The sequence below is a fragment of the Pelodiscus sinensis genome, chromosome 23 (genome assembly GCF_052426305.1).
Source record: "Pelodiscus sinensis isolate ZL-2025 chromosome 23, ASM5242630v1, whole genome shotgun sequence".
Classification (NCBI taxonomy): Eukaryota; Metazoa; Chordata; order Testudines; family Trionychidae; genus Pelodiscus; species Pelodiscus sinensis.
The window spans coordinates 27538521-27550892 of record NC_143074.1 but is presented as its reverse complement, the minus strand read 5'-3'; the positions used below and the strand labels follow the sequence as shown (position 1 = coordinate 27550892).

The 12372-nt window shown below is 42.5% G+C and overlaps 1 protein-coding gene across 2 annotated transcripts in view; it reads left to right on the top strand.

Moving 5' to 3' along the window:
* The window catches only part of GARNL3 (GTPase activating Rap/RanGAP domain like 3), a 201652-nt gene that overhangs the window by 75021 nt on the left and 114259 nt on the right, over positions 1 to 12372 (top strand). Inside the window, exons 6-9 of one of the 2 annotated variants that reach the window (XM_075905772.2) lie at positions 3822 to 3886; positions 6650 to 6713; positions 6998 to 7024; positions 8176 to 8251. In XM_075905772.2, coding sequence (XP_075761887.1) covers positions 3822 to 3886; positions 6650 to 6713; positions 6998 to 7024; positions 8176 to 8251 — 232 coding nt within the window. Of the gene's footprint in view, positions 1 to 3821; positions 3887 to 5876; positions 5999 to 6649; positions 6714 to 6997; positions 7025 to 8175; positions 8252 to 12372 lie in introns of those variants that run through there. The other variant, XM_075905774.2, reaches the window with a different exon arrangement.

Genomic DNA, 12372 nt, shown 5'->3' with positions numbered 1-12372 from the left:
ATGAATAAGAAACTCCTCAGAGCCGAGAATCTTAGAACCAAGTAGAGAATTTCCACACATAAACTCTGCCAGCAGAATGAAAATATTTGCAAGTGAAGTAACAAATCTTATTACAGACTTAGTTCTGTTTGTTATATCCAGTCCAGACATTAAAAAAATCTGAATTTATCATCAGCAGTGCAAATTAGAAAGAATGAATTGTGCCAGATCTACATGTTGTTTCCAGTCTTTTTACCCAGTTTCCTGTTACTGCAGTGACATGCTTTTGCCACCTGGATATGATGCCTGCATCTTAACTGAAGCCAAGAGTGAAGAATTAAGAAAGAGGAAATCACATTCAGACTCATCTTCTGCTCAAAAGAGAAGGGTAGAGGAGTGCTATTCATGGCTTCTGCTTCATCCTCCTAAAACTAGGTCAAATTCCTAGTAAATCAGGTTATCCAGTGCCAGAACCTCTGTGTCCTGGATTGGATCTGGTATCAGATCTGAAATCTGTATACAGTTACCAATGGGAGGTGCTATCTTCAGTTAGTACATCCTTAAAAGAATTTCTGGCTCTGAACCATTGCAAGAGGATCCTTCTTACGGATCATGTTATAAACTGGATTTAGCTGTGGATTACTGGTCAGATTGGCAGATGCCACCGTGTTCAAAAGGTCCTTGTTGGCCACACCCCATCCCGAGATCTGCAGCATGTGCAGTACAGTACAGCTGGAGTCCCATCCAGCACTTCCAGAAACAGTTCGTGGAGATTTGAAGGTATACTGCAGGTGTGGCCAACCCATTTAACAAAGAGCGCCTAAACAGCAGTGGAAAAAATGCAAAGAGCTGCACCAGAATTGTCAAGCAAAAAAAAAAGGAAAGGAAAGCCCCCCTGAATTGTCAAACAGGGAAAAAAAGAAAGCTACTCCCCCGAATTGTCAAAAAAAAAAAAAAGAACCCCCCCCCCCAGAATTTTCAAGCAAAAAACAAAAATGGGGAGGCTTCCCCTTTAAAGAGCAAGCAAGCTTTTTGGCCATATCAGGCTCCCGTCAACAGCTGCCATCTTGGGCATCATTTTTAATCACCGATCCGGTGAGCACAGGGGAGGCGGGGAGGAGCCTGGGGCCATTTTGGGGGGGGACACACTTTTGTGGGGGAAGAACTGCATGCGGCTTTCAAACTGCAGGTTGGCCACGGCTGGTATATTGGATCTATTGACAAGGTGGAGGGAAACCAGTCTCCTACTCTGACTTATGGCAGTCATAAAAAGAACAAATTGTTTTATTACAGGAATTCTAATAGAGAAATCCTGAACAAACATCTCTCAGAGTCCTGCCTCTGCATTGTGACCCGTCCCCAACCTAGAATGGCAATAGCAGTGGTCCCTTCTCCACTCCAAGAGTTATGTGTGGCAACATAGGATCCCACAAATCCATGGGATCCCGATCCTTGCCCTAGTCCTAGATAGGCAGAGATGATAGGAAGGAGAACCCATCCTCAATGCTTCCCTTGGTAATGAAGGTGCATGTGTTTAGGGAGATGGGCCAGTCCAGTGCCTGTTGCATTTTTCCTCTCCTGCCATGCAGTCTTCTGCTGGTTGGGTGTTAATAACGTTCCCCCGGGGAAGAGGGTCTTGGAACTAATATGCAATAGAGATAAATGAGGTAGTTCAAACCTATAGTCTCAGGCTCACTGCAAACTTAGGGAGATATGTTATATTAGTCAGTCCATGTTTGGCTTTTCTTCCCAAATATGGGAACTAGAAACTTTTTGAAATAGCTGAGATTCTCATATAATCACTTGGCTCTGAAAGCTGAGGCCCCAGACACGGGGCTGTAATGCCTATTCCTTATTTAAGCCATCCTTGGGTTAAGATGGTCAGGTAACTTCTCTCTCACAGGCAGGGGCGGCTGAGAGTTTTGTGGAGCCCAGGGCAGCACAATTTACCAGGGCCCCCCTTTGGAGAAAAAATAGAAAAAAGGTGTCAAATGCGCAAATTGAGGGCTATTTTCATATTAAATGTGAATTGGGTAAATTTGATAGAAACTTAATTTAGTTGGATAATTTTTATTTTAATTATATTGTAGGTCATTCTTAAACAAAACTCTTCATTAATAATTAAAAATGTTCTTTTTTATTTGTCTCCTCCCCCTCCTGCCTCACTCTCTCTTTCTCTTCTCCTCCTTCCTCACTCTCTCTTTTTCTCCTCCCCCTCCTGCCTCACACTCTCTCTTTCTCTTCTCCTCCTCCCCCTCCTGCCTCACTCTCTCTCTTTCTCTTCTCCTCCTCCCCCTCCTGCCTCACTCTCTCTTTCTTCTGCCCCCCGGCCGTGTACATCACCGCGCCGCCCTCCTTTGCCTCCCGCCATGGTGCTCTGCTGAGTTCTGCGCCGCTCTGCTGGGATGCCGCGCAAGAGCAAGTGGCTCAAGTGGCCGTTTGGGCCCTGCACGGCAGCTCAGCGTGGGGTCCGGGGCAGCCACCCCACTCTCCCTGCTCTATATCTGCCGCTTCTCACAGGTGCTAGAATCAGATGCTTTATGGGAAAGTTTAAGAGTCTCTATAATTGATAGTTAAGCAATAACGTGCCTATTGGTGACGTTTCTTCCTAACTCAAGGTAGTTAATGATTGTGTCCCGATGTATGAGGATTTGTATACCTTAAGAAGTTTTATTCTAGCTAATATAATAGAATATTTTATTATCCACTTAAATATTGTATATTTTATTTAATTCTGTGATTTTTGCTGCAGTATCTCATAGCAGTGAGTTCCAAAGTTTAAAAATGCATTTTGTAAAAACATTGTCTTCTATTTGTTTATTTATTGGGCATAATTCTGATTGGCTATCTCTTTATTCTTGGACTATAAGACAGTAAAGAGGAGCACTTGACTTACTTTTTCCTGTATAAATCATTATTTTTATTCTTGTAACACATCATCTCTTATACAAGCTCTCTCAGGGTATGTCTACATTACAGAGAAGATCAAAACGGCTGCTGTCGATCTTCCAGGGTTTGAATTAGCAGGTCTACTAAAGATATGCTGATTTGAACTGAGGGGGCACTCTGGTTAATGCTGGTAGTCTTGCTTCCAGGAGGAATAAAGGAAGTTGAAAGAGAGTGAGTGTTCTTCCTTTGATTTCCTGCAATGTGGACAGCAGCAAAAGTTGAGTTAAAATACTTCAACTTCAGCTATGCAATTAACATGGCTGAAATTGCGTATTTTAATTTGACCTTATCCCATAGTGTATACATGCCCTCATAATTCTTATCTGTAACACTTTCGTTTTGAGATGAGTGGTCAAAATGGAATACAGTACTCCAAGTGAGGGCATACTATTAATTTATATACTGGCATTATACAACTATAATAAAGCTTAAGATTTTATTTTGCTTTTTTGTCTACTATTGTACATTCAGAAAATACAATTTAGCAGTTCATAGTGATACACAGCGACAATTTTCCCTAAGTAGCTAACTTAGAATCCATTACTTTGTATGTATAGTTCAAAAGTTCCTCTATATTGGCATTGGCTTGCAGTTGTGCACATTTTAATTTCATCATTTCTCATGCTGTTAAGTGATCTAATGTTGTTAGAAATCCTGCAGTTTCTCACATTCCATTATACTCTAGTTTAGCCTAAATAATATTGCATCATGTACAGAGATTGTCACATCACTCTTGTCCTTCTCTTTTACAGGTAATACAAATGTATTTCAAATAACATTGAGGATAGGATCCTGGTTTTTCAGTTTGCTTTTTTTCACTAAGATTCATACTTAATTACATGGAGAATTTTAACCTGTTTGATTTAATTTCTCTTAGTATTTTTCCTTTATAGGGTACTCAGAAAATATGCCTCCCTTACAGTCCCACGAAAACATTATCAGTGAAATCTATTTTAAGGTAAATATTCATGAATGAGTTATTAAATGTATTAGTTCCCTGTTTTCCTGTTCTGTCACTTAAAAGCTTTACTTCGGTTCATATTTTCTATTCTATTATGGCTGTAGAAAGAAGTGAAACAAAGAATACAGGTCTTAAGGAAGGCACATATATGCACAATGCCTCCAGTTTGGGTGCTATAGAATGCCAACTAATATACCCTTGTGTCACAGCAATGAAGAAACATAACTCCTTTTTTTGGAGGCGGGGAAGGGAGGAAATATCTTCAAGTTAGAAATTGGGCACTAACTGGAACTAACTGGTGCTTGTGAGGAAATGATCTTGGGCTTGCTTGTGAGCAGATTGGGACAGGAAACCTTACAAAGTTGATTGGAATGTGGCTGAGTGAGTAGAGGAAACCAGGATAGAAACAAATAATACAAAATGGATTGGAGCCCTTAGATCAGGAGTGGGCAAACTTTTTGGCCTGAGGGCCACATGAGGGTATAGAAATTGTATGGAGTCCAGGGGGGAAAGAGGTTTTTGGTGTTGGGGAGGGAGGGGGTTGCAGAGTCAGGGAGGGGGCTCAGAGCTTTGACATGAGATTGGAGCATGAGTGTTGCTCAGTGATTGGCTGCGTTTATCTCCTCGAGCAGCTCCCAGAAGTAGACTCGTGTCCCCCTTCTGGCTGGCTCCTATGTGGAGGCACGGCAAGGCTTTCTCATCTGGGGTGTGTGTCTATTCTACATAGCTGTGTCAAAAAAGGGCCATATTTCCAACAAAAACTGAGTTACTGCCACACTGAAATCGCGTCTTCTGAAAGTAAATGGAAAGAACAGAGGGGTTTTTCTGGCATTGGTAATCCTCTTTCTCAGGAGCGGCCCTAGATGAGCTGCCGGCAACTGGCGCCCTATGTGAAATGCACAATCGGTGCCCCCGCTTCCAAAGCCCTCAATGGCCGTTTATCTTGGCACTCTAGGCGACTGCCTAGTTTGCCTGTATTGATGGGCCGCCACTGCTCTTTCTATGAAGAAGAAGCCTTTTTCCAAAAGAGCTCTTTTGGAAAAAGGTGTGTGTGGACAGGGAAGAGGGAGTTCTTTCAAAAGAAGAGGAAAGAGGAAAAAGCACAGGTGCCCTGGTGGCCACTCAGGCTGTGTCTAGACTGCAGGGTTTTTTCGAAAAAAGTAGCCTTTTTTCGAAAAAACTTCACCTGTGTCTAGACTACAGCCGTGTTCTTTCTAAATTAAATTGAAAGAACGCGGCTTTTCTTTCGATGGCGGTACTCCTCATTTCACGAGGAAGAATGCCTTTTTTCGAAAGCTCTCTTTCAAAAAAAGGCGTTCTTTAATGCAAACAGGGCTTTTTTGAAAGAGAGCATCCAGACTGCCTGGGTGTTCTCTTTTGAAAAAGCGGCTTGCTTTTTCGAAAGTACTGCTTGCAGTCTAGACACTCTTTTTCGAAAGAGGCTTTTTCGAAAGTATCTTTTGAAAAAGCCTCTTTCGAAAGAGGCTTGCAGTCTAGACGTAGCCTCAGTCCATAGTAATCACAGCTTAAATGCAAGATAGTGTCCATTTAATGTGGGTGCTATCTTTTGAAAAAGCAGATCATTTTTTCAACGCGCTTTTGTGTGTAGATGCTCTTTTTTGGAAGTTTTTTCGGAAGATCTCTTCTGAAAAAAGCTTCTTCCTAAAGAAGCCTACAGTCTAGACATAGCTTAGGATATCATGGATTTTCTTTTGCACTGTTTCTCAGGCTTTTGAAAGCTGCCCCTCTGCCCCACCTTTTAGAAAAGGAAATCAAATGCACTTCCTCTCCCCCACAAACTCATTATATGTAGCTAAAGGTGTTAGCAATCTTTATGTACGCCTCTTCCATGGACCTCCCAACCTCCCTCCTAATCTTTTGTTCCCCTGACCGTGAAGCGTAATAGTTAACAGTGTTAACATTTAGAATATCATTGACAGATGAGATCAAAAGGGCAATTTGCAGCTTACAGAGCTATTGTTCACGCTCTCTCCAATCTCAAGCGTAACCAATCACTTAATTGGTTACACTTGCTTAACCTTTTGAAGTTTGTTGAAACCCTACCAAATAGAGATTAATTAAAGAAAACTGAGACAATAAAGAACAATTGTAAGTTTTGTCCATTTCGCTTTCTTTCCTCCCAGTTGGTTCTTTGTGCCCAATCCTGAAATGTTGGATAAAACAATACTAGGAGAGTGATAGTGGATAAAAGTAAAGTCAGAGGTTAGATAAGGGTACATTATTTTTGTCTGTTAAATGAAAGTCCTATTTTATGTTTTTCTCCATATACAAAGATTTTATCTTGTTTCTTATGTAGACAGTTGACTTTTTTTATTTTCCTGTCTTGCTTGTGCATTTTTAGGTCGTAATTTTCTTTTGTTAATATGCCCATTTGTTTTGATTTTCACTTTCCTCATATTACTTTTTAGGAAGTGGAGGAAAAGTTTAGAAAGCAAAATTTACTATTTTGTGATACCAAAAGGGTAACAGAGATAGTCCTTAGCCCAAAACTTTGGATGCAAACAAAATAAGGTTAAGTTGGAGGCAGTGCAATATCTTACTCATTTCTTTCTCTAAAATGAAAATCTCTCAAATTTCCTTTTAGTAGTCAGCCTTATAGAGCAAAGAGATCATTAAAATGAAAACATGTGTGATAACAGGGCTAGTGTGTTAATTCTTTATGTGCAGGCATGTATCACTAAATGACTAATAATGACAAATGTCTTTTCTTACAAAATGTATTATTTAATTGCATTTCAGTGCAATGAGTCTTGACAAATTTGAAAAGAGCCCTAGGGAAATTCCTCACCCTGAGATACAGAAGGTAAGAAACAGGCTATTTTCTTCCTCTGGTATTTTAAAATAAACTTTATTTATAGAAATAAATTGCAGTATGTATTGCTCAGTTGCAGTGGCAGGACATACAAAGTATTGATATTGCCAATAAACATAAGACATGTGATATTGCCAATAAACTTTGTGGCTTAAAGAGTTTTAAAGTGTCACTTGAAAAGGAAAACAACTTTGATTTTTGAAGCAGTGGAAATAAGATGGTTAAATCTTTGTCAGAGTGCTAACTGTGTTTTTAAATTATTTTTGTTTAAACAGGATTTACTGGTTCTTGAAGAGCAAGAGGTAAGTGTATACTGGTCGCTTTGAACTCATAAAACCCATTCTGCAAATATTAGCTTTACATTTAGAGTAAGTTCCTCTTTATAACTGAGAAACTAGCTATTTCTTATAACAAGAACTGTAATGTGGGACACTGAAGAGCATGCAAAGCTGAAGATTATAATTTCCATTATGAAGGCCCATTTAAGTACATAATAGAATTTTGTTATATGTCTCAAAGACAAAGTAGTGGAGAAAAATACAAATGTGGTACAGTGAAAGCTGTGTTGTTCTGTCCTGTACTAACCAGAAAGTTCTATAAACTAGCATTTCTGATCTTCACTGAAAGTCTGATTTATAGTTCAGTTGGCATGGGACCAGCATTTTCTCTTCATGGCTCCATGTGGCTCCTCAAAAGTTAGCAGTATGTCCCTACTTCTCCTAACCAGAGGAACAGCTACGGGGAATCTGTTCACTGCCCCCGCCCAGAGCTATGGGTCTGCAGCTCCCATTGGCTGGGACCACAGTCAGTGCGAGCTACAGGAATGGCACCCGTGGGAGGAGGCAGCAAGCAGAGTCTCTTGGCCATGCTTCTACCTGGGAAAGTAGGGACTTGTTGCTGCTTGGGGGGAACCATCCAAGGTGAGCACCACCCAGTTTTGTTACCCCAATACTCCCCCCACATCTCAACCCCCAGCCCTGAACCCCATCCTGAACCACCTTCTGCACTCTGAACGACACCCCCACAGCCTGGATCCCCCTCCTGCGTTCCAAATCCTTAGTCACTGGACCCACTCCAGAGTTGCCCTCACCCCTTCCTGCACCCAACATCCTGCCTTATCCCAGATTCCCCTCCTGTAAGTTGATCCACTCATTTCTGGCATCACGCTGCAAGTAAATACTCCCTTTCACACCCCACCCCCCTGCCTCATCCCAGAGCTCCCTCCCACACTCCAAATGCTTGGTTTACCAGAATATTTGATTAACTGTCTCTCCCTGCCCCCCAGACAAGCTGGAAAACAAAGTTTTAGGGGTATTTGTGTATAACACAAGGGTGTAGGCTATATATTTCCAGAATTAGGACTGCTCTACAAAACCTTAATGAAAAATCAATAAAAAGTATATTTGCCAACCTGGCCTGATTAACACTCTATATCCCTGATTTTGTTTCTCAGGGATGTGTAAATTTCAAGTTTGGAGTTCTGTATTCCAAAGATGGTCAACTTACAGATGATGAAATGTTCAGTAATGGTGAGTCTATACAGTCTTTTTGCCTTTTAATCTGCAGTTGAACACTTTTGGTTGCCCAAATGGAAAATCAACAGGACTGCATATTAACCCTGGAGAAGCTAGAAGAGATATGGTTATTAGTGGTATGCTAGTGGTGGGTCTTTTCTGTGTGCAAAGACTTGCAAATTTAATCCAGTGTAATATTGCATTATTTTTACATGTAAACTTAGAAGGATTAAAAAGTCTTCTTCCCCCAAAGAGGCCCGGCCAAAGAGTTTGCAGTGCCCAAGATGGCACGTTGTGGTTGGCTGCACCGTGTGGCTGGGTGGGTCCCAGCCAGGGCAGCGAGTGAGCAGCCGGGCGAGTGGGAGCGCGTGGGCGCTGAGTAGTGTGGGGTCCAAGGCAGCCACCTTGCCATACGGCCGGGCCTGCTCCCAAATGCTGTTCCAACATGTGTGATATTGCAAATGCACTAGGAGTAGCTCTGCATATTCCCACTTACGAGATATTGTGTCACTTTGTGATAGAACCCTTTTTCTAGCAGGGTAACTGGGGGCTCTTGTGTAAATTTGATTTTGCACATCTAATTATTGTATTATATTCAAACAAGATCTGAACAAATATTATGAAATATACCTAAAACATAATCTATAATAATGAATAATTATGACTTTCTGATATTAGTACACTTTTGTTGGTGTCCCTGAAAGCTATCAGTTTTTGTTTGTGCAGCCCTCAGTAGGCTTCGTATTTGACATGCCTGGTGTACCATTTTCATATTGCAATTTGTCAAAATCATCTAAAGTGTCTGATTTATGATGACTGGGCACCTTGTTGGCACAATGCTCTCATTTAGCTTTTCCTTGTCACCCAGAGTACTTACAAAAGTATCTCTGTGGTAGTGGCTTATTTAAAGAATCAAGGTATTGTCATTTATCCTTCTTGGAAGATTAGCTGCTAAAGGCAAATGTGCATGAGGACTCTGATGAACCATAGAGGCATTATGATCAAACTTCTCTCAGACCTAGGATTTTTTATCTTGCTTAAAGGATTCTCTTTAAAGGGACCATATTAAGCTCTTCAGAAGGGAGAGGTTTTCTGCCAGATGACAGCTTATTAAGAATGAGACAGAGTATATTAAATATTGAGAAGGGCAAGGTTTCTCATGAGTTTCTCTGCATGGCTGATAACGAGACCCATTCGACACTGGATATACTGGGTTCACGGTCCATGTCAGCTTTCAATTACTGATCACCATGCTTCATCACCTTAGAATGTCTGCAGACTGGTGGTCAAACAGGACAAATGTTCTCAAGGGTTTGTGCAATTCAGTTGTTCTGATTCATCCCTGACAGTAACATTGAATGTTTCAAACAATGGTTGGAGGGCACACCTGAATTATTTGACAGTTTGAGGGCTCTGGTCATCCTGGGAAAGAGCATCAAACATCAGCATACTGCAATTGGACTTTGACTCTCAAATCGTTCTTCTTTATTCTGCATAAGAACGGCCATACTGGGTCAGATCAACGGTCCATCTAGCCCAGTATCCTGTCTGCCGACAGTGGCCAATACCAGATGCCCCACAGGGAAGGATCACAACAGGTAATCCAACAGGATCCCTCCTCTCCCCTCCCCTGTCTGACCTCCCCTGTCACCCACCTCCAGAGAAACAGAGGCTAGGAACACCATTCCTACCCATCCTGGCTACTACCATTGATGGACCTAACCTCCATGAATCTATCTAGCTCTTTTTTGAACCCTGTTAAAGTTCTAGCCTTCACCACATCCTCTGGAAAGGAGTTCCAAACGTTGACTGTGCGCTGAGTGAAGAAAAACTTCCTTTTGTTTGTTTTAAACCTACTACCTATTCATTTCATTTGGTGACCCCTAGTTGTTATGTTATGGGAACAAGTAAATAACTTTTCCTTATTCACTTTTTCCATAACAGACATGATTTTATAAATCTCTATCATATCCCTCCCCCCTTAGTCTCCTCTTTTCTAAGGGTACGTCTAGACTACATGCCTCTGTCATCAGAGGCATGTAGATTATGCTACCAGACATAGTAAAATGAAGCGGCGATTTAAATAATCGCCGCTTCATTTAAATTTACATGGCTGCCGCGCTGAGCCGACAAACAGCTGATTAGCTGTTTGTCGGCTCAGCGCGATAGTCTGGACGTGCGGGTGTCGACATCAAAGGTATTTGTCGACCACCCAGGTAAACCTCACCCCAAGGGGTCTGAGGCTGCCTGGCCCTGACTCCTCTAACCACTTCACATCTATGCTGTATCCTGGAGAAGCAATAAACTCTCTCTATTCTACTGGCTGGCAGAGTCTCATCTTGCTGCTACGGGGGTGCAGGATCGGGGGGATCCCTGATGCCCCATCACACAGGGCATGAGTGATGCTTTTTGCCCAGATGTGGCCACGTCAGCAGTGATTTGCTTATCTCATTAACGTGTCTTCCTCTGTCCTCAGATCTGTCCAGGAAGAGGATCTTTCATCTGCGCCCGCAGGCCCTGCACCTGATGGCTTGACTAAATGGGCATAATCCATAAGCAGTTTTATATGTCATCTGTGCAGGACGTACTCATTTAGTTTTAGAAAACAGCCCACTAGAAACTACCACCACCTAAAGTGGTCCAGATTTCAGGCATGTATGCTTGGGAAGTCTTATTGCCCTATAATCTTCCATCCCTTATCTTCTGGTATACTTAATGAATCAAGTGTTGTCTAATTCGTTGTTAAGAGTTCATTTGGCAACAGTCTCCATAACTCATATGTTGGTTGATGGTTGATCATTGTTCATGTTTCCAGTAAGAAGATCATGGAAGGTTTTCAAATTTGCATCCTACTATGAGATATCCTGCCCCTTTTGGGACCATAATTAAGTTTTGACAACATTGATAAAATCTCCATTTGAATCTTTGGCAGAGTGTTTATTTTATTATTTGTCCTTCAGTATGGTCTTCACTGTTGCCAGTATATCAGCCAGGGGAGTGAGTAAGATGACTGGATTCTTCTCCGAGGAGTGTCCCCGTGGGTGCTCCACCTTTAGGTGCATCAGCGCTGCTACACCTCTGATCAGAGATTTGTGACAGTAGTGCCCTTGGCCAGCTATGTGTGCGGAGTACCGGCATGCTATCTGAAGAGGCTATTGCACATGCACAGCTGGCAATACTCAGGTACTTCCCAACTGCTGCCGGCTTCAGTTGCAGCTCAGCAGTTGCTCTTTACCTCATTGACAAGTTATGTAGTTACCCAGTTTTTTAGAAAGTTATTGTGACGGCGCGTTGGGGATCCCCCGTCTCCTGCACCCCGAAATGGCACAAACGGACTGCACCAGCCGGTGGAATAGAGGAAGTTTATTGCCTCTCCAGGATACAGCACAGCCTAGATGTAATCTGGTCCCAGAGCTGGGCTAGGATGCCTCAGGCCCCCTTGAGATGGGGGAGACTGGGCCCCTAAACTCCAGCCCCTTCCCCTAGGCTGTCTCCTCCATGCTTTCCGACAGCCAGCAACCAACTAACTAACTTCCAGCCCTGCCCCCCAGCCAGGGCAGCATTCCACCTTCCTTTGTTCCTCTCCATGGGGGGTGTCTGGCCACTGGTTTGCATAGTGACTCATCCTGTTTTGCTGGGTCGTGGTACCCACGGCAGCCAGTGGGGGTTCCCCCAGAGCCAGCAGCATAGAAACCAGCCAGGTACCCCCACTACGTCACAGTTATTACCTCAGAAATCCTTTCCTAGTTGATACTCATTAAACTTTCTCTTAGATTTTAGTGATAGATTAAAACGAAACAAAAATATACTTTCAATAGATATGCCCTACCATAGTTAGCTTTTTAGCCAAGCAGTTAAGTGGAAATGCATGGACTGGTGGTGTTCCCAGGCTGAGATATGCCTGGTTCACCCGGATTCAAAAAGTGTATGGGCTGCAGGCTATCTATTTCAGTCTCAAATGGACACAAACAGTGCATCCGCTGTCTGAGGGAAGGAACACCCCACGGAACATTGCCCTCATTGTCAGAAATTGACAGCATGTTCCAGAAAATTGAGAGAATTACAACTAAAAATGCTCCAGCTGGAGAAGAAGGCTTTGTTGGCTTCTGACCCCAAGCAATCTACCCCTCCCAGAC